The 18,231-nt window shown below is 33.9% G+C and overlaps 2 protein-coding genes and 1 long non-coding RNA gene across 4 annotated transcripts; 1 reads left to right on the forward strand and 2 right to left on the reverse strand.

Moving 5' to 3' along the window:
- Positions 1–1,310: 1,310 nt before the first annotated feature.
- LOC141710969 (uncharacterized) lies at positions 1,311–2,011 on the reverse strand. Its single transcript, XR_012571161.1, has 2 exons — positions 1,550–2,011; positions 1,311–1,365 (listed from the first exon to the last, which is right to left on the reverse strand). It is a non-coding gene; the product is annotated as an uncharacterized LOC141710969 (long non-coding RNA).
- Positions 2,012–3,187: 1,176 nt separating this feature from the next.
- On the forward strand, positions 3,188–5,486 carry LOC141713108 (uncharacterized). Of its 2 annotated transcripts, none has more exons than XM_074516351.1 (5): positions 3,188–3,311; positions 4,087–4,237; positions 4,367–4,474; positions 4,871–4,945; positions 5,034–5,486. In XM_074516351.1, the coding sequence occupies exons 2-5, from the start codon at positions 4,104–4,106 to the stop codon at positions 5,263–5,265; spliced, it is 549 nt and encodes a 182-aa protein (XP_074372452.1). In that variant the 5' UTR covers positions 3,188–3,311; positions 4,087–4,103; the 3' UTR covers positions 5,266–5,486. The 2 variants fall into 2 exon arrangements, with proteins under 2 accessions (XP_074372452.1, XP_074372453.1); XM_074516352.1 differs by lacking the exon at positions 3,188–3,311 and adding an exon at positions 3,515–3,711.
- An 824-nt stretch (positions 5,487–6,310) lies between these two features.
- On the reverse strand, positions 6,311–11,603 carry LOC141713107 (isoaspartyl peptidase/L-asparaginase). The gene is made up of 4 exons (XM_074516350.1): positions 11,352–11,603; positions 10,293–10,526; positions 8,992–9,078; positions 6,311–6,952 (listed from the first exon to the last, which is right to left on the reverse strand). Exons 1-4 carry the CDS (start codon positions 11,511–11,513, stop codon positions 6,482–6,484), a joined length of 954 nt encoding a protein of 317 aa, XP_074372451.1. The 5' UTR covers positions 11,514–11,603; the 3' UTR covers positions 6,311–6,481.
- Between the last annotated feature and the right edge of the window lie 6,628 nt (positions 11,604–18,231).

The following is an 18,231-nucleotide window of genomic DNA, read 5'->3' on the forward strand; positions in this document are numbered from 1 at the left end:
AACCATAAAATCTTTAATGGTGAAGAGTTATACATTTCTTTGATCCTTAGAACTACTAGGAAGAGTGTATTAACCTTGGAGAAGCTTGATCTATCCTTAACAAGCCTTAAACTAACAAGAAAACATCAAGAACATAACTTAGTTTCTAACCAACAAAAACATGCCCAACTTTGGACCACGATTTACCTATGAAATCCTTAATGAATGGCCATAAAAAATTTGCACGTACTTTTTATATGTAATGAGGAAGCTATGGTCCAAATTTCATGATTTATGAAGCTCTAAAACTCAAGTTATAGATTTTTCTTTCCCCCTTGGTCTGAAAATCCGAACTGCTGGAATGAGGAGTGTGGGAGCTTTTCTTGACTTGGGTACTTGAGTGGTGTGGTGTAAAATAGAAGTATGGGTTGATATATAATTATTTGGACAAAAGAAAAGTGGAGGTTTGGCTTGATTATTTGTGTGGTGGAGTAGAAAAGTAGAAGCATGGTGCATGGTAATTCTTGTCTCCCCTACACTATTCATGCTACTATTCTAGTTTGATTTACTAACTACTAGCTACACTTCTAACTACTAGTTGGGTGTAGGATCTTGCATGGCCACCTTGCATGGCTTCCATTCACTTCTTGTTTAATTTACACTCATGCACTTATCATTTTATTCTGATAGTTTTCTCGCATAACATTTCGTTTCTTAGTGAATTCTTTTATTGCTTATAATCCTTTAACCAATTATATTCCTTTCTCTTGATCATAAAAACACCTTGATATAATGTTTATTCCACGTAGTATCCCCGGTTTTACGCCATTCCTTACGGATACAAAAACACGTAGTATAATCGTGAATTTTCGAATTCCGACGACTTTTACATTCACTTATTTTCCGCGATAAACAAGAATATGATCTCGGATTTTCAAAATTCCACTGTTCATATTTGTGATGAACTCCATACGTATTACATAATTAGTTCCAGTTACTATTCACTGAAGTTTTAAAATATTACAAAAATCAGGGTTCTTACATATGGTATCTTCCTGAAAATCCGTGATTACCCTGTTACTTTTTTCTATATGATTACCTAAGGTTGGCATCTGACTCTGCTCATAAACGGACAAGCAAGTTATACATGGAAGTATGGCTTAAGGTGGCATATCCTACATGGCCTGGCCAATTGAATTGAGGAAGCATAACATTAATTTCAAGTAACTTTTAGACAAAAAACAAAGTACCCATTATCCCGAGACATTGGTATCACAAAGTGGTGAGAGTTGCCACATGTCTTCCCAAGCCAAAACCAAAATCAACGGGCATATAAATAATTCAGTATACCAGATTAATATATTCTCCGAATTGCAGCACTATAGTCTGGAACATAACAATTAAAACCAAAAACAAAAAATTATGGACACACCAATTTGTGTAAAGTAATAAGCTTTACAACGAATCCATCACTACTTCCATACTCAAAATCAACCAGAACTCCTTCACAAAGTACATTTGCGAGAGAATACAACAGTAATAGGACACATAAAGGGCTGAAGAAAATCACCTCTACCCCGCTGGAGGCAGGTTGCGCCGTTGCTTAGATAATCGGCGAGCCTCAATCAATTCATCAAGTCAGAGGAAGTCTCGGCCTGCCTCTTTTCCGCGAGGGGCCTTCCATGGAGGGCGGTTAACCTGGGCCAGGAAAAAGAATCGCAATAGCAGAGGGAGAGAACCGATGAGGGGAATCAGAGACGGAGAGAAATGACCCTCTAGCTCGGGGCATTCATTTGATCTCCGCTGCAAATGAACGGTCACAACAGGGGCTAGGGTGTATGCTAGCGTCTGTGCAAAGAGGCCTAAAATTGTACTTGGAAAAGGGGGTAAAAATGTAATTGTACACGGATTAAATTGTCTCAGGAGACCCCCTGTTCTGCTATTAGATATATAATAATAGATATGAATCAGCCTTTGCAAGAGTTTGATTTTCTAAATATAATTAATCGATTCAACTTGTCTTCCACCTCGAAGTTATGTAGTACTTCTTCATTTCTAGTTTTAAGCTCAACATTAGCAATATCAATTTTCTAATTTCTAGTTGTGTACATACATTGGACAATAATGAATTCATTACAAGAAATTTCATGATCCTTTCCTTTATTTACTAACGGAGTCACAACAACTTAACGGCGGTTAGACTTGGCAAAATGGGTCTGTATCCGAAGAACCAAACCGAAATTTATGAAACCAAGATCCGATCCGAGATCCGAATCATACAATCCGATAATTATCCAAAAACCGATTTAAACCGATCCGAAAAATACCCGAACCGAAAATTTAACCGAAAATGATCTCAAATACAAGATCTGATTATAACTTGGAGCCGATTAAAACCGAATAATATATTACCCGAACCGAATATGACGCGAAATAAATAAAATTTATACTTTAAACAATTTTATTTTTATGATAACATACTTATTTAATCATATTCTTTGACAAAACTACATTATATTATATTAAAAATACTAAATTAAATAAAAAAAAATATTTTTTAAATCTCAAAAATTGAAAAATAAATAAGTTATGATCCGAAAATATCCGAACCAAATTTAATCCGAACAGAATGTAGTCCGATATTAATCTCAATTTTATCCGATTTTAATCCGAATTAGAACCGAACCGAATCACATCCGACCCGATCCGAATGGTTTACAAATATGTCATAATCCGAAAGTAGATCTGATCCGAAATTGATCCGATCCGAAACAGAACCGGTTATCCGAATTGTCAGGTCTAACGGTGGTACACCTTTTGTACTAGAATTTAAACTCCACATACACGTTCTGCAATTACCATAATTAGAGGTACACATTCTACACTTCCAACAAATTAAGTGTATATTCTGCATTTTACTCTTTATATTAGATTACCATGTTTTAACTTAATTTCATATAGAGCCGGATCAAACATAATTTCATACAGATTGACCTCCGGCTCAACTAACTTATAACTTATAAGTTGTACTAACTTATAACTTATAAGTCGTAAATACATAAATTTTAGTAATACATTTTTAAAATATCAACCCATAATAATAATCGGAACAATAAAAATTAAAAAAATTGCAAACTTGCACACTTATTCAGGCCCAATTTTATACTGAGGCCGAGGCCTGTTGAAAACTCCCTTCAATTTTCTTTCTAGCCCACTTAAAATCAATAAAATCCCTGTCCAACCCATTGTTCGAATAGCCCAGGTAACGTTTATATAGCTTTACACAACGTGTTTCATTTTGCCCTAGATTTTCAAGTCTCTCAAAGTTTAAGGTAATGCCCAAATTTTTTATTTCAGTTCGCTAAATTTATATTAAGGGTCAAGATATTGAATTTGCTTATCTTTATAATGCCGGCAAGCAAGAATTTTCTGTTTATGTGCCAAGTGTTTGATGAAAGTCCTCAGTGAAAATATATTTCCAAGTCTCTGTTTTGATTGAGTGGGTTGTTTATTGGTCCTTGAATAGTTTCTTTTTCTTTTTTCTTTTTTTAGTTTCTGGGTTGCTTTTTCAGTTATTTATCCGTAAACTGAATGTAATTCTCATTTTTGAAAGTGGGTTCGTTAAGATTAGACTGAGTTCGTGAAGATAAGTTATCTGGACTGGGTTTCTTAGGGTTAGAACTTGTTACTAGAGCAGAAACCATTATGCAATAATTTACGAGAGGTTAGCAGGTAAAAAAATGCTATTGTTAAGCTAATTATGCTTCTTATCTACGACACATATGCTTTGGATATATTGGTCTGGACTACTTTAAACTACTCTAAAAATCGGGTTTACATTAAACTACTCTAATAAATTTAGTGATTTATTGCACGGGAGTATTGTAAAAAATGATTTAGTTTATGTTTTGTGAATGCAGCGATGTTAATTCTGCCTAATGATGATTTTCAGTATTAAATGATGAGGCTCAACATACTAGATATGTATTAAATGATGAGGCTCAACATACTAGATATTGTCTTGGTGCACTTATGCCATTCTACAGTTAATTTCTTACTAGTTCAGGGCTTTATAATCAATTCTCTTTTCCCCCCTTTTGGATACAGAGGTACACAGCTGAAGCATGAGGAAGCTGAAGTTTCATGAAAAGAAATTACTGAAGAAAGTTAACTTTTTGGAATGGAAGAGAGAAGGTGGTCATCGTGAAGCCCATGTTACGCAACGTTACCATCTTACTGCACGGGATGACTACAAAAAGTACTACATTCCGTAATTTTAATACTGTATATATATGTACTATTTCTTGTAGTAAACATTCTGTTTATCAGTTAAAGTTTCTAAAGTTCTCAAATTTAATTTTGTTGAATTCTTTTTTTAACTTTATAGGTACAATAGTATGTGTAGAATGGTGCAGAAGCTGGTGAATATTTTGAAACAGATGGACCAAAGGGACCCCGAACGTATTCAGATGACCGCTTCTCTCTTGGAAAAGCTGTGAGTAGTTTATCTACAAATTTTTTGCTGAAGTTTCTTTGTTGTATGTGTTAAATTACAGTGTTAGAATATATATAATTCATGTATATTGTGTTGTATACATTATACAAGATAATATTAGAGGACCAACTTTTTTTATTGTATAAGAAACTATGTCATACAGTTGTATCAGTTGTACTGAGCATGGTCAGGAAAATATACACCTCAGTGGAAGAAATTATTTTCTCGATTTGGTTATAATTACTCATAATCATATGACTGGAACTTTTCTATAAATTATTTTCGGAGTTCTTAAGGTTTTATTTCATGAATTTCCGGGGTAACCAAAATTTTTGTTTCCATACGACATCTTTGTTATATAATTTTGCTAACTGGAAAAAAATTCCTATATTGCAGGTATAATATAGGTGTTATACCATCCAGGAAAGATTTGAATTTATGCAAGAACCTGTCTGTCTCCTCATTTTGTCGGTTAGTAGCTTGTCTGTATATTCCAGTTTATTAGTTCTTTATCTTAGTCTGCCTTAATATGACACTCAGTGTGTGTTTTTTATGGCAGTCGCAGGCTCGCGACAATTTTGGTACGGTTGAAGTTTGCTGAACATCTTAAAGAAGCTATTACATATATTGAGCAGGGCCATGTCCGAGTTGGTCCACAGACGGTGACAGATCCGGCATTTCTTGTAACAAGAAATATGGAAGACTTTGTTACTTGGGTGGATACTTCAAAGATAAAGAGAAAGGTGCTAGAGTACAACGAGCAGCTCGATGATTACGATGCGATGAACTAAAAAAGGAACAATTTTTGTTAGTAACTATTTCTTTGGGGGGAAAATGTCAGTAATCTCTATTAGCTGATTATGGTTCATTGTACTAAATATTGATTCCCAACTTCTGTGTGATGAGTTCTTTACCTGGGTCTTCCCTAACATCTGTCAGTTACGGTAATCATTGAATTCTGTTGTAGCTCCTGTGCATTGGAAATATAATTTACCAACTATTATCACTTATACCCCCCCTCGCGTTCAGAAATGCTGGATTTAAATTTGTTTTAGGAGCCTGTTTGTCTTTTGTTAATTAGCAAATGCTAAAATAAACTTTTAATATGGGGTATGATTAGATGGATTGAAGCGGGGCATTTATAATGGAAATAGACAGATAGCGTATATGTGTATGCTTTTTCATCATTCTGCACATTGTAGTTTTGAAGCTGGGGAAATTAAAGCGGAAATACCCTTGTTTTTAGACTGTCGGATCTATCAGAAGAACATTGGAGTATCAAACAAAAGATGATTAATTTGTTACACAATATGCAACATTCACTTTTTGATTTCTCTTTGTATCCACCCTCAAGTGTAGTATTCCAGATCTATCGTCGAGTTATCAATAGAACAAGTATCTACAAGTGACGTTTGAAAAACAAGAAAGTTTAAGTCTCATGGAGGTGTCAATTCTCATCCTACAGGGAAGTTGCTTGGTAATCCTTTTTTTTTCTATTTTCAAGGAATTATGTGGAGAAACTATATACCTACCTAGGTTCTACATGCCATGCTAACCAAACAAGTAGTACTTTGCTTAAGTTATTCTTTCTTAAAATTTATGAATGGAGATAATGATATTAGTGTTGTAAGTTGCAAACAAGAAAGAATTCAAAGCTGTGTGGAATTGATTTTTTGAATAATTTCCATCAGAAGGGACAAAGGAAATCACATATATTCATCAATACGCATCAGGAAGTTTTTGTAGTTATTTTTTCCTTGTGTTGCTATTGGATTCTTTCTTTTATTAATATTTTTGTGATGGTAGATAACTAGATTTTGAGAGAGTTTTCCTGAATTCGAACAAATCTTTTGTTCGTACACAACTTATTCAACAGATATAATCCACTTGATTAGTTACATGAATAGCTATGTAACTAATGATAGACGCAGGAACCAAATTTTATCACTTTTGGTTACTGTTTTTAACAATGTTATTCAGATGAAAAAAACAGAACATATTCAACAATCACAGAGAAGGCCATATTGCAACTTCTGTATGTCCATCTTCAGTAGCACAAGCTCTGAACATGCCTGTTGTATTGAATGGCATATCTATTTTCCCTGTGGCCGATACAGCAACTAAGCCAGTAGTGCCTTCTGGGGAACACTTCACGACTTGAGATGCTGCGTCCTTCAAAGAAAGATTTTTGTACTCCATAAGAGCAGCAACATCTCTTGCAATTGTACCACGTATTATTGCTTCGCCTTTGCCAGTCGCAGAGACAGCACAATAACTGTTTGCATATGTTCCTGCACCGATGATGGGTGTATCCCCAATTCTTCCTACCATCTTATTGACTAATCCACCGGTTGAAGTTGCAGTAGCCAAGTTTCCATGACTATCGACTGCCACACATCCAACTGTTCCAATTTGGTCTCCTTCAGGAACTGCAGTGTCTTTCTCGTTTGTGGCTTGAAAAGGTGGTGTGTAATCAATCTGTAAATTATAAATAGAACTAGTGATTGCCATCAATTTGGATCAACTGTAACTGTACTACTCTATAATGAAGACAGAAATTCTTATATGTTTTTCTGCACAAAACATCCATTTGTAGGAGAAATTCATATAGAACTTCGTAATGTCAGGTAGCGCAAATATGGCGTAAAGATAATGTTAACTAAATAATGGCTAGTGTACTATTATCAGTCTGATATTGCATCTGAACTTCATCTTTCAGAGGAATTCATTTCTTGATTCAATAAAAATGTGCTCGACTAACAATCTCTGTACATCAAAAGCCTCCTACTACGTTTAAAGTCAAATACATGTTACCATGTCTACACTACCACGATAAGCAGTGGGAGTAATATTCATTTTGCACCCTATTACTTTGATGTAAACATTGTTTAGCATCGACAGTTTTAAATAAACCAGTTTGCAACCTATAAATTTATAAGAGCTGGCAATTCATATCGTTTTGTATACTTTCGTGTCGTGTACTTCGTGTTTCGTGTACCGAGGGGCATACACATATCCGACACGTTTAGCATTCGTGTACCGAAGGGTAAACACATGTCCATAACCCATCATTTCGTGTATAAAAATAAATAAATAAATGAATAAATATATATATATATATATATAAAAGTATTATGTTTTTTGGATAGAATTTTACACACACACACACATATATTAAATATATATATATATTTACATATAATGGTATATTTTTATAAATATATATGAATTATATGTATATATAGATATAATATTACAAAAATATGTTTATATATATAAATGAATATATAAATATCTTATATATTTAAATATTTATTAATAAATTTATTTATTTCGTGTACTTTCGTGTCGTGTACCCCTAGGGTTAACACATATCCAAACCCGTTTAGATGTCGTGTTCTATCGTGTCGTGTATTTTCGTGTTCGTGTACCGGAAAACTGAACAAATATCCATTTATATTGTGTCGTTCTCGTGTCATTTTATCGTGTCGTATACCAAATTGTCAGCTCTAACATTTATACATCCTATCGAGTTGCAACCCTTCCGTCAAGAAATGAAGTTCGTTAAATATGCAAGGGCTCGAGTTAGATTAAAATTTCAAATGTGACCTTTTTTTTTCTAAATTTAAATGGCTAATTTAACTCCATTTCACCTATATTGGGCGATAAAGTGATTCTTGATTTATTTTTAATCCCATGTATGTACACATCCAAGCCAGAAACAAAATGGGGCTACAAAACTTGATCAAAATATTCATTTGTTTATCAAAAAGAAACTCATAATCACTGTAAATATGTTTTTTTAATGCAATGAACCACGTATAAAACATCCAGCTTCCCAGTTTTAACAAAATAGACAGGGACCACCATCGTAAAGAAGTAATTTATTTAACAGTCATGTTTTTAAATACGTATATGTTAAGATTACCGCCATATTCTGGGTTTTGAAGCCCTAGATGAGACACTAAGCTTTCAGAAGGTTCTTCAATAGCATTATTATAAACCCCCTGAGTCGCAGTCGACCTCTCATTTAGAACAAGCGGATGAAGAAAGCGATCTATCAGTTTTCTGATTGTGATAGGTATTTAATCTAATATCGTGGCCACAAAATAGTATAAGGGTACATGTATTATTTTTACTTCAATTACAAAAAATACCTTCCAATTTAACAGTAAAGGAACAACTGAACCGGGTACTATGAAAAGGGTTGCAATTAAAAAGGAAGATTAAATATATGGGTTGTAAACTGATTTTTTCAAAACTGTGAAGGCTAAACCGTGTTTGGTTCAGAGTAATAGGGTGCAAAGTGGATATTACTCTCCATAAATATTAGAATGTTCAAATTGTGTCATTACATGATCAAGCGATACAAACTCAATGGTAAAATAACACTAGTAAGAAAGACAATTATAAAAAAATGTATAATAGCCAAAAGAATACATAACATGAGCTCATATTTGTGTCAGTATGGTAATGTTTTTATATCCATACATGTGAAAAGAAGTCTTGAAGCATACCTGAACCCTGTTCGCATCTTTTGCTTGATTTAGTCTCTCTATGTTTTCCACAGTAATGAAATGGCTTGGATCAACAGTTTCAGCCCCCTAAAAGATATAATCAGCCATAAAAATTAAAATACATATACTCACACTCACTTACATACACACACACATTTAAAATAACCGACACCTAAGAATTGAATGCATTTGTAAGTGAAGGAATTGTATCTCCTATGGTCCTCATCCTCTTAGCTTGCTAAAGGTGGATGGTTATGATTCTAATACTATCATGTCAAGTTCTAACTGTTCAGGTCTAATGGAACCTAAAAAAGACCAATGGTCTCGCTAAGGCGAGACACGTTATATATTAATGCCAAAGGCAACATATTTTATGCCTCTGAGCATGATAAATTGGTCAGTTGCTATCACGGCGGAACTTAGATGCCACTAATATCCTCCATAATTGGTGGCATTGCTTGTATTATTAATATCCTGTAGAAATTAATACTTTATGTTCCTAGTAGAGGGAGAAGTTATTTGTAGTAATTCCTTGGCTGTAAACAGGTAGTGTTTAGGTCCCCATTATGACCTTCAGAAACCGGTTTTGCAAGTCTGATATTAACATCGACTAATGAATACTGTATATTAAGGCTAAGCCTTAAACTATAAACGTTGATAGCAGAAGACTTAGTACGCTACGTCGCTACCAGCATAAATTTTAACAAAATTGTTTCCTTCAAATTTGGTAACTAATTAAGCAAAATTATAAAGCTGGGCAACAAATCAGGCATATATTCTAATTAAACAAAATAATGAGATATGAAGTCTCCGATTGATGATAATTTACGATACAAAAAACTTAAGAACTCGTGAACTATATGCTAATAATTTAAATGTGTAGTACTAATACTATATATGTCTTCTTCATGTTATAAACCAAGAGATTCTTTTAACAATTTTGACATGAACAGAACGTGGCGGCAGTAGCATTCAGAAGTTACAAGACATGCTAAAATGACCAAAGAGGCATAACATTGAGGTTTAAACAAAACTTATACTATATAAGATTATGATGATAAATCCAAAAATGTAACAAGTTGCCTCATGTAATCGTGTTGACTGTTCATCTAAAACTGCTAGATTAACTGAAGACCAGACCTTACTACTTTATAAGCAGAGATGATACATGGAGGTTTTGTAATGAAACACGAACAAGTCCGTGACACGACCGTAAGTAGGTAAGTTAATCTGATATGGAAATAATATTGATACAGAACATTACAGTTGAGTAAGTATGATTAAATTTTTTTCCCACTTACTTGTTCTTGTGCAAATGCCTCTGCACCAGCAAACCCTAGATATATATGAGGACTTTTCTCCATGACCAACCTTGCTAGAGATATGGCATTAACAACAGTACTGAGACCAGAAACAGCTCCACAATTCTTTGTATTACCATCCATTATACAAGCTTCCATTTCAACACTGCCATTGCTGGTAAGAACAGACCCTTTACCGGCATTGAAGTTTGGATTATTCTCTAGTTCACGTACCTGAACAAATGAATATACTATGTTTAATAATAAATACCATTAAAAATTCAATTCAGAAAGCATCCGCGTAAGTACTATATATCGCACCATCATATTAGGTTGTTGTAATCACTGTATGTTTTAACTTCATCGTATCTGGAAGTTCCTTTTTTTTCCACTAATAATGCATTACATTAGCTCCTTGAAACATAATGGAATTGATATACAATAAGTAGACGCCCAAAATGTGCACACTTTTCGACCCTATCCTATGTTAAACATTTATGCAAGAAATCATATAACAATAGCTCGAAAACTCCTACTATGTCAACAAACATCATGTCCATCCTCTAAATGCATTACTATAACAGCTCTTTTACAAAGCACCTTTATTAAAAGAACTTGATCTATAACCAAATAGGCACTTACTAGTTTATATCATCAATCTAACAAACCAATTACCATAAATCAACATAAAGATTTGAGAATAACCAGCTCGCATTAAACATAACAAGTGAAGCCCCTGATTCTTTTCAAGATTCTTGCTTGTCAAGATCATGGTACGAATATTTGAAAAGAATTATGAATGACCCCTTGATTCTCTACTTCTAATTGTATTGTCTACGTACATCTCACCCTGCTCAGACTCGTTACGAGCTAATTATGTTTAGTTTGGTTTATTAGAAAAAATCAAGATACAAACCTTAAACAGGGCATCACACACACAAACACATGTATCATATAAAAATGTCATTTCATTTAAAGAAAAATAAGGGGATTTTAATACAAAAACACATGAAGATGATATTATATAAGTTATATATGTAAATGAAAAATGTAGAATACCACAAGTTCAACAGCATCCAATGCAGAGGCATGCGACTTGAGTGCAGAAACACCCACTTCAAGGGCACGTCGGAGCCCTTCTTCTCGTGGCTGCCGGCGTTCCGGTGGCAGGTTCATCGGAATATCCCCGGCGCCGCCGTGTAAAGCGATGGCCCAACCCATTTGATTAACAAACAGTGAGCTGTGAGAGTTTGTTGATCAAATGGGAAAGGAGTACAAAATTAGTCTCTTTTTGTCAAGTTTCGAGGAATCAAAGGTTATTTTTTTATTTATAAGGAAAATGACAACTCAATTTTAGATTATAATTATTTTTTTTAAAGAAATACTTCATCAATTTGTATTTTATTTCCATTATTTGTATTTTTACGAAAGATTCTTTATCATTATCTTTGATTTATTAATCGAGTGGTATCTTTGTCTTTCCTGTTTCAGGATGTCGGAGAGTCCGCAACTTCTAAAAAGTAAGGGTAGGTGTTATTAATAATAACAAACTCAGCGATTTCTGCAACAATCTTAAAATATCTTCTGACTTGAAATTTATCATATGTTTATTGTATATTATATGGGCATTGGCCCCAAATGTCATTATTTGGGGTAAAATGATCTTTAATGTCATTTTGGATAAAATAACCCAAAATATTATTTCAAAACGGAGTTTGATGTGAAGTTTTAGTATTTATTCTGAAAAGGCAAATACGCGTTACGTTTAACTATATATTTCAAAACTAAATAGAAAAAAAGAAGTTGCGTCTTTCGTTTTTACGCAAAACGCAGTTTGAAATTTTGTTATTTGCTAAATTTTAAAAAATAAAATGTGTGTTTTAAACTCAAAACGGGATCTGAATTTGAGTTTAATATATAAACGAAATATGAAAAATTGTATTGAACTATTAAAACACAAAACAAAATCATGTTTTCTTCTTAAAATTTAAATTGTATGGTTTCTAAAAACGTTGTTTGAAGTCTAGTTAATGGTTTAAATTTTGTAGTTATAAAAATACAAAAATATGATTTTGAAAATTATTTATAAAAATCAAAACGCAGTTTCAAAGAATGTATTGACCGGTTGAAAACGAGATCTGAAGTTCAGTTAATGTATTAAATTTTATAGTTATAAAATACAAAAACATGATTTTGAATATTATTTTAATATTAAAACGCAACACGAGTTCATGTTTTGAACTTATATATGATACTTTATAAAACGAAAAACGCAGTTTCAAAGAATGTGTTACTGAACTTCGATATATAAAAACGTAATTTAAAAAAACATGTTTGGATATTAAAACGCAACACGAGTTCTTGTTTTTTGATAAAAGCGTTATTTCAGGTTTTGTGGTAATCGGGATGATCTTAAAACGAAACACGATATCATGTTTTGATCATAAAACACGACATGGTTTCATGTTTTTATTCAAAAACGTTGTTTCAGGTTATGTTTTTATCGGGATGTTGAAACCCTCCTCTTGGTAGAAGCTACTGTGATTTAGTTATTTTTTCAAAAAAATCTTAAAAATAAGATTTAAAACAAAACCAATCTACTAATTAAGTATCAAATTAGTAACAAAACACAAATTAGAAGAGAAATAATCAAATACAAGTCTCCAAATTTAACAAGAATTTTAAACAAAGTTTCAAATATCTAATAAATTATCTCGAAATAAATAACAATAGTCAAATTGCTTCAATTCTTTCTGCGCGAGGCTTGAAAGTCCATTGCATTCTTAAATCATGTGGACTTTCTTCTTCTCAACTTCTTTGTCATGCATCAACTTTGGAACCTCAACACCCGATGGCCAACGAGGATCCCCTTTGGTTGGTATTGGTTCAAATACACCGTCATAGACTTTTGAAACATTCTCCAACCTATAAAAATCGCCTACAAACCTTTCGTGACTCATATTCAAATGGGCATAACACGCAACCAAATGAGAACATGGAATGTGATAGTTTTGCCACTTTCCACGAGAACACATACCATCTTGCAACCGGACAGTATGCATATTTCCTCGTGTTTGGCCAACCCTCCTAGTAACTACTTGAAATAACATAGAATGTCGGTCAAATACCGTGACATAATGTCCGGCAGCACGTTTATTCGATCGGCTCATCATTTTGTGTGCATGTTTTGTGAACACTTGACCTTTAGATGATTTGGGTTGCAATCTCAACCCGCCTTTCATCAAAATACTCCACGATCTTCGAAAACAGAAATCTAACCAATGAACTAATCGTGAGAATTCTAGCTTCAAGAATCGTATTGTTCCAACTTTCGACATGGTTGGTGCCAAAACGTTTGCCCCCATCATGTGCCAAAGACCCTTTCATCAATGATTTATCCGTAAATCATTCTTCCGCCCGAGGCTCCACAATTAGCGTTTGCTCCCATAGATAATCAAACTTCTTCTTTTGCACCTGAGAAGCCAAATCAACTAACCTATCCTTCAATCCCGGTCTTCTATGCGCATTAACAAAATTTGTAAAAATGTGTCTAATGCTCCCGTCTGCCGCATAGCTGCCATAATCCCAGTATGTCTGTCATAGATGATACAAATGCCATGTCTCTTACCTGCCACGAATCTCCTCAACCAATCCATAAACCACCCCCAACTAGAAACGTTCTCGGATTCCATAATTGCAAACTCCAATGGAAGAATGTGACGGAAACCATCTACTACTACAACACTCAATAGTATATCGGGATAAGGACCATAAATGTGGGTGCCATCTATGTGAATGACCGGGATGCAATGCTCAAATCCATCAATACAGGGCTTAAAAGCCCAAAACAATCTTTTGAACGTCACTTCCTGTTTCAAACATATATTATAACATTCATTAGTGCAAACCCTAACTTAATATACCTAAAAGAATAAGAATTAAATTTACAAAAAAAGAATGAACTACTAATATTATCAAAAATTATACCTCTAAATTCTCATGTACTCCTGACTCACTTTCTTTAAAAAGTCAATAAACTTTTGTACCAACATTGAAGGATTGCAATGCTTCCATCAAATAAGGAAGTTCTTCATATGATCCTTCCCAAGAACCATGCACTTCATCCATCACAAGTTTCTTTGCATTTCTAATTTTCTTTCTACCTGGAAGGTAACCAAACATACTTTTTGCCGTCGCCATTAACACTTTTTCTTTAATTCTAGGATTGGCTACAATTTGGTCCTTAATCGTTTCACAATATCATAAGAGGACAAGTTATCGTGGTCTTGAATAATGGCGGTGCTCATACATGTGTGTGGCCCGAAAGTTTTCATTATTTGAACTTTACCAAGTGCCTTTCGCAACCTAGCCTTTAGACTCCATTCACAACCATCTTCCCTCAACTTACATGCAACATGCCAATTCAAATCACTTGATCTAGTAGCGGTAAACTCTTGATGACTAGCAATATGAAATTGATTCACAACATGAATCAAATCCTCTTTTGAATTAAATGTCATACCCTCCCTCAACTCCATAGGGGTTGACACATCATCTCTCATCTCCAAAATTGACTCATCAAAAGAAATAATATTAAGTATGGATTTACCAATCATTATTCCACTATCAACATCATTAATATCCACACCTCGACTACTACTCGTTTTTGCCCCAAAATATTTACTACTACTTCTACTTGTATACCCTTCGAAGCATCTACTAGTACTCTTTCGATAACTTTAGAGCTACTATTAACTAATAGGCAATTGAAAATTTTTTCAATATAATTTTTCACAAAGAAAGGAGGTCCCCTTTGAAAGAATAACTCCAAACATTAAATCAACATCATCATCAAGAGGCACGATACAGAATTTCATATCATTAGGATTTTGACTTCTACAATACAACTTCAAATAATAATTATTTTTATCAATTTTCAATTTCAAAAATAACAAATCACATAAATTACGATAATTCATGCTACTATCAAGTTTAATATGCTTGGAAACAGGTTTATCATATACGCAACCCTCTAATTGCGTATGTTGAATATTACCGTCGATATAGATCCACGCAATTACGGATGTCGATTTTGATCCCGAGCCCGAAGCCATTCCGAAATCACACTTAATTTCAGTGTATTAAAGATATAAGTGTGATATACTATATGTTTAAGTGCTTAGGTTTTGGTTTTTAAGCAGAAAAAGCAATAGAGTAACATGGATCTGAGACATACATACGTTTATGTATGGAATAAAATGAAAACGGAAGACGAAATAATGTTATCTGTCTCAAATACATGATTCCAAGGCACGTTTATGGTATAATCTTAAAAAGTAAAAGAGAATAAAAACCAAACACGATGCCTTGTTTTAGAAACGCAAAACACAATCTGATGTTGTGTTATTTATTAAATTTTAAAAAACAAAATTGTATGTTTTATCCTTAAAACGCTGTTTGAGGTTTTGTTTTGGTTTAAAATTTTATAGTTATAAAAAAACATGATTTCGAAAGTTGTTTTGGTAGCATAAAGCTCAAATTAGAATACAATTTAATTTATAATTTATTTTAAAAATAAAAAATGGAACATGCTATCATGTTTTACAGTCAAAACATGATTACAAGTTTCGTTCATTCGAAAATAATATATTACAAAATATAACTAAAACGGAACACGATGCCTTGTCTTTAATCTAAAAATTGTATACTTTTTAAAAATACTTTGTAAATTTTGGTTTTGGATTTAAATTTTATACTTGTAAAAATACAAGAACATGATTACGAAAATTGTTTTTGCAAATTTATAAATTTAAATTGGAACATTATATCATGTTCCACAATCAAAAACAGAGTTTGTAATATAGTTTTATCTTAAATATTGAAAATGTGAACAACGTTGTTTGAAAACTGGTTGCAATAGGTAAAAACGTTATTTGAAGACATGTTTATAAGACAAAAACGCTGATTGAAATCATGTTTCTGTCAGAATTTCTTGATTGCAAATAAATAACAGAAATCAACACCCCTGTTCAACAATTATAGAACACAGATTATTGAACACAGATTAGAAACTGAATAATTAAATATTTACATCAAACTAAGTAAAGCGCTAGATCATTGATTAAACTAAATGATTTAACATAGAAGTTAATGCCAATATACTTATAAGCAAAACTTTACTACAATATACCTTCCATTTCATACTTGGGATTCAAAATAACTCTGATATTATCACTACAAAGCAGTAGTTCCAGCAAAGAACTATTAAGATTAAACAAGCAGAACATTTAATGTGGCTAGGCACATCATTCCAAGCAGCAAAACTAGCAAAAACAAAGTTTCAAAAATAGAGCAGATATTCAGATATGCACTATCAGCCAAACATAGTTCAAACAAAGTAGAGGCTTTAAGTTTTGAGTCATGGACATGCAACAATGGACATAGTTCAAGCCAGACTGCATCACCCATCCTTTCATTTGCTAATGTTAGCAGAGCTGGCCACCCACATCAGGATTGTCACTCCTTTCCATCACTATTCAAGTACCTATTATAATGATCGAAATTAACGAGGAATGAGCTACTTGAGAAATGATTACTTTCAAGACATGTTTCTATGTTTTTCATGTGCTTAATAAAATTACAAGATTACAAACATTTAAAAGAAACAATACTTCCAAGTCACTTTCTGGCACACTTCTCCCCATCAGTCCCACAACGTGGAGGCTTACGAGCTCTCTTTGAACGTCGGTACTAAGCTCCAAACTTTCTTCTTCCATCACTACCTTTGGAACTCTGAGAAGACCCAACAACAGTATCAAGATCAAAAGAAGGAATGGAATGATCCATAGCTGAACACTCAATAGGCCTGTCAGGACGACGTATAGGGGGAGGCTGATTAGTAGAAGGACGGTCAGTAGTATGCAGCTCATGAGTAGAGTGTGGAGTAGGCTGCTCAGGAGGAGTGGGAGGAGTAGGTGTTAGATGGAGATGAAATGAAGGATAAGGATCCCTCAATCTCTCCGGAATGATATTAATAAAATGATGCTCACTAGTATGCTGCTCAGAAGGAGAGTGTGGAGTAAGCTGCTCGGGAGGAGAGTGTGGAGTAAGCTGATCGGGAGGAGGGTGTGGAATAGCGTCAAATGGAGATCAAATGACGGATAAGGATCCCTCGATATCTCCTGAACAACATCAATATAAACATCTCCACGATGTGTTATCATAGGATCATCACCAACTACATCTACTGCAATAATCTGATCAAGTGCATCAGCTTCTCGGCCTCGACTTCGACCTCTACCACGTCTAGGACAACGCCCGGGATCCTGCCGCACATCCATCTCTCTAACTCTACACTCATCCACTGACAATGCATCAAAACCATACAATCTAAAATCTCTAACATCATTACAACCATCAACAGCTAACTGATGAACACTTGGAAGAACTGAATGTGTCTGATCAGCTATACTCCTCAACAAATCTCCCTAAAAATAACAAATAAAGGAAAGACTTGTTATAAAAATAAAAAAGGATATAAGCAAAAGAATTGAAAGAATACTACGAAACAATTGAACATATACGGTTAACTAAATGAAGGGATTATAGGACTTACAACGTAATGATGAAATGCACCAGTACGAGAAATAAATCGCACAGTCCTCTGCATATACCACCCGTAATAGCCAAAAACTGTACTATCATTAACAATCAAATCTACATGGAATATAGTATCTGAACGATGGTCCCAGAGAGAAATGAATGACTCAAATTCTAGATTCCACTTAATCAACTGATTGCCCCTCAAAGTAATCTTATGTAGCTCACTCGTGTACTGTAACACGGGTGGAATAAATTGCACCATGCCAAACTGCCTAGCAACTCTGTCAGGAACATGAGTCTCCACAATAAAAATACAAAGGATAGGGCCTCTATAATG

This window comes from Apium graveolens, chromosome 3 (genome assembly GCF_009905375.1).
Source record: "Apium graveolens cultivar Ventura chromosome 3, ASM990537v1, whole genome shotgun sequence".
NCBI lineage: Eukaryota > Viridiplantae > Streptophyta > Magnoliopsida > Apiales > Apiaceae > Apium > Apium graveolens.

Coding starts and splice junctions, on each gene's coding strand:
- LOC141713107 (XM_074516350.1), bottom strand. CDS start 11,513: ATGGGTTGGGCCATCGCTTTACACGGCGGCGCCGGGGATATTCCGATG. Junction 9,079..10,292: donor AGGCATTTGCACAAGAACAA/GTAAGTGGGAAA, acceptor TATATCTTTTAG/GGGGCTGAAACTGTTGATCC. Junction 6,953..8,991: donor AAGATGCGAACAGGGTTCAG/GTATGCTTCAAG, acceptor TATAATTTACAG/ATTGATTACACACCACCTTT.
- LOC141713108 (XM_074516351.1), top strand. CDS start 4,104: ATGAGGAAGCTGAAGTTTCATGAAAAGAAATTACTGAAGAAAGTTAAC. Junction 4,238..4,366: donor GCACGGGATGACTACAAAAA/GTACTACATTCC, acceptor TTAACTTTATAG/GTACAATAGTATGTGTAGAA. Junction 4,475..4,870: donor GCTTCTCTCTTGGAAAAGCT/GTGAGTAGTTTA, acceptor CCTATATTGCAG/GTATAATATAGGTGTTATAC.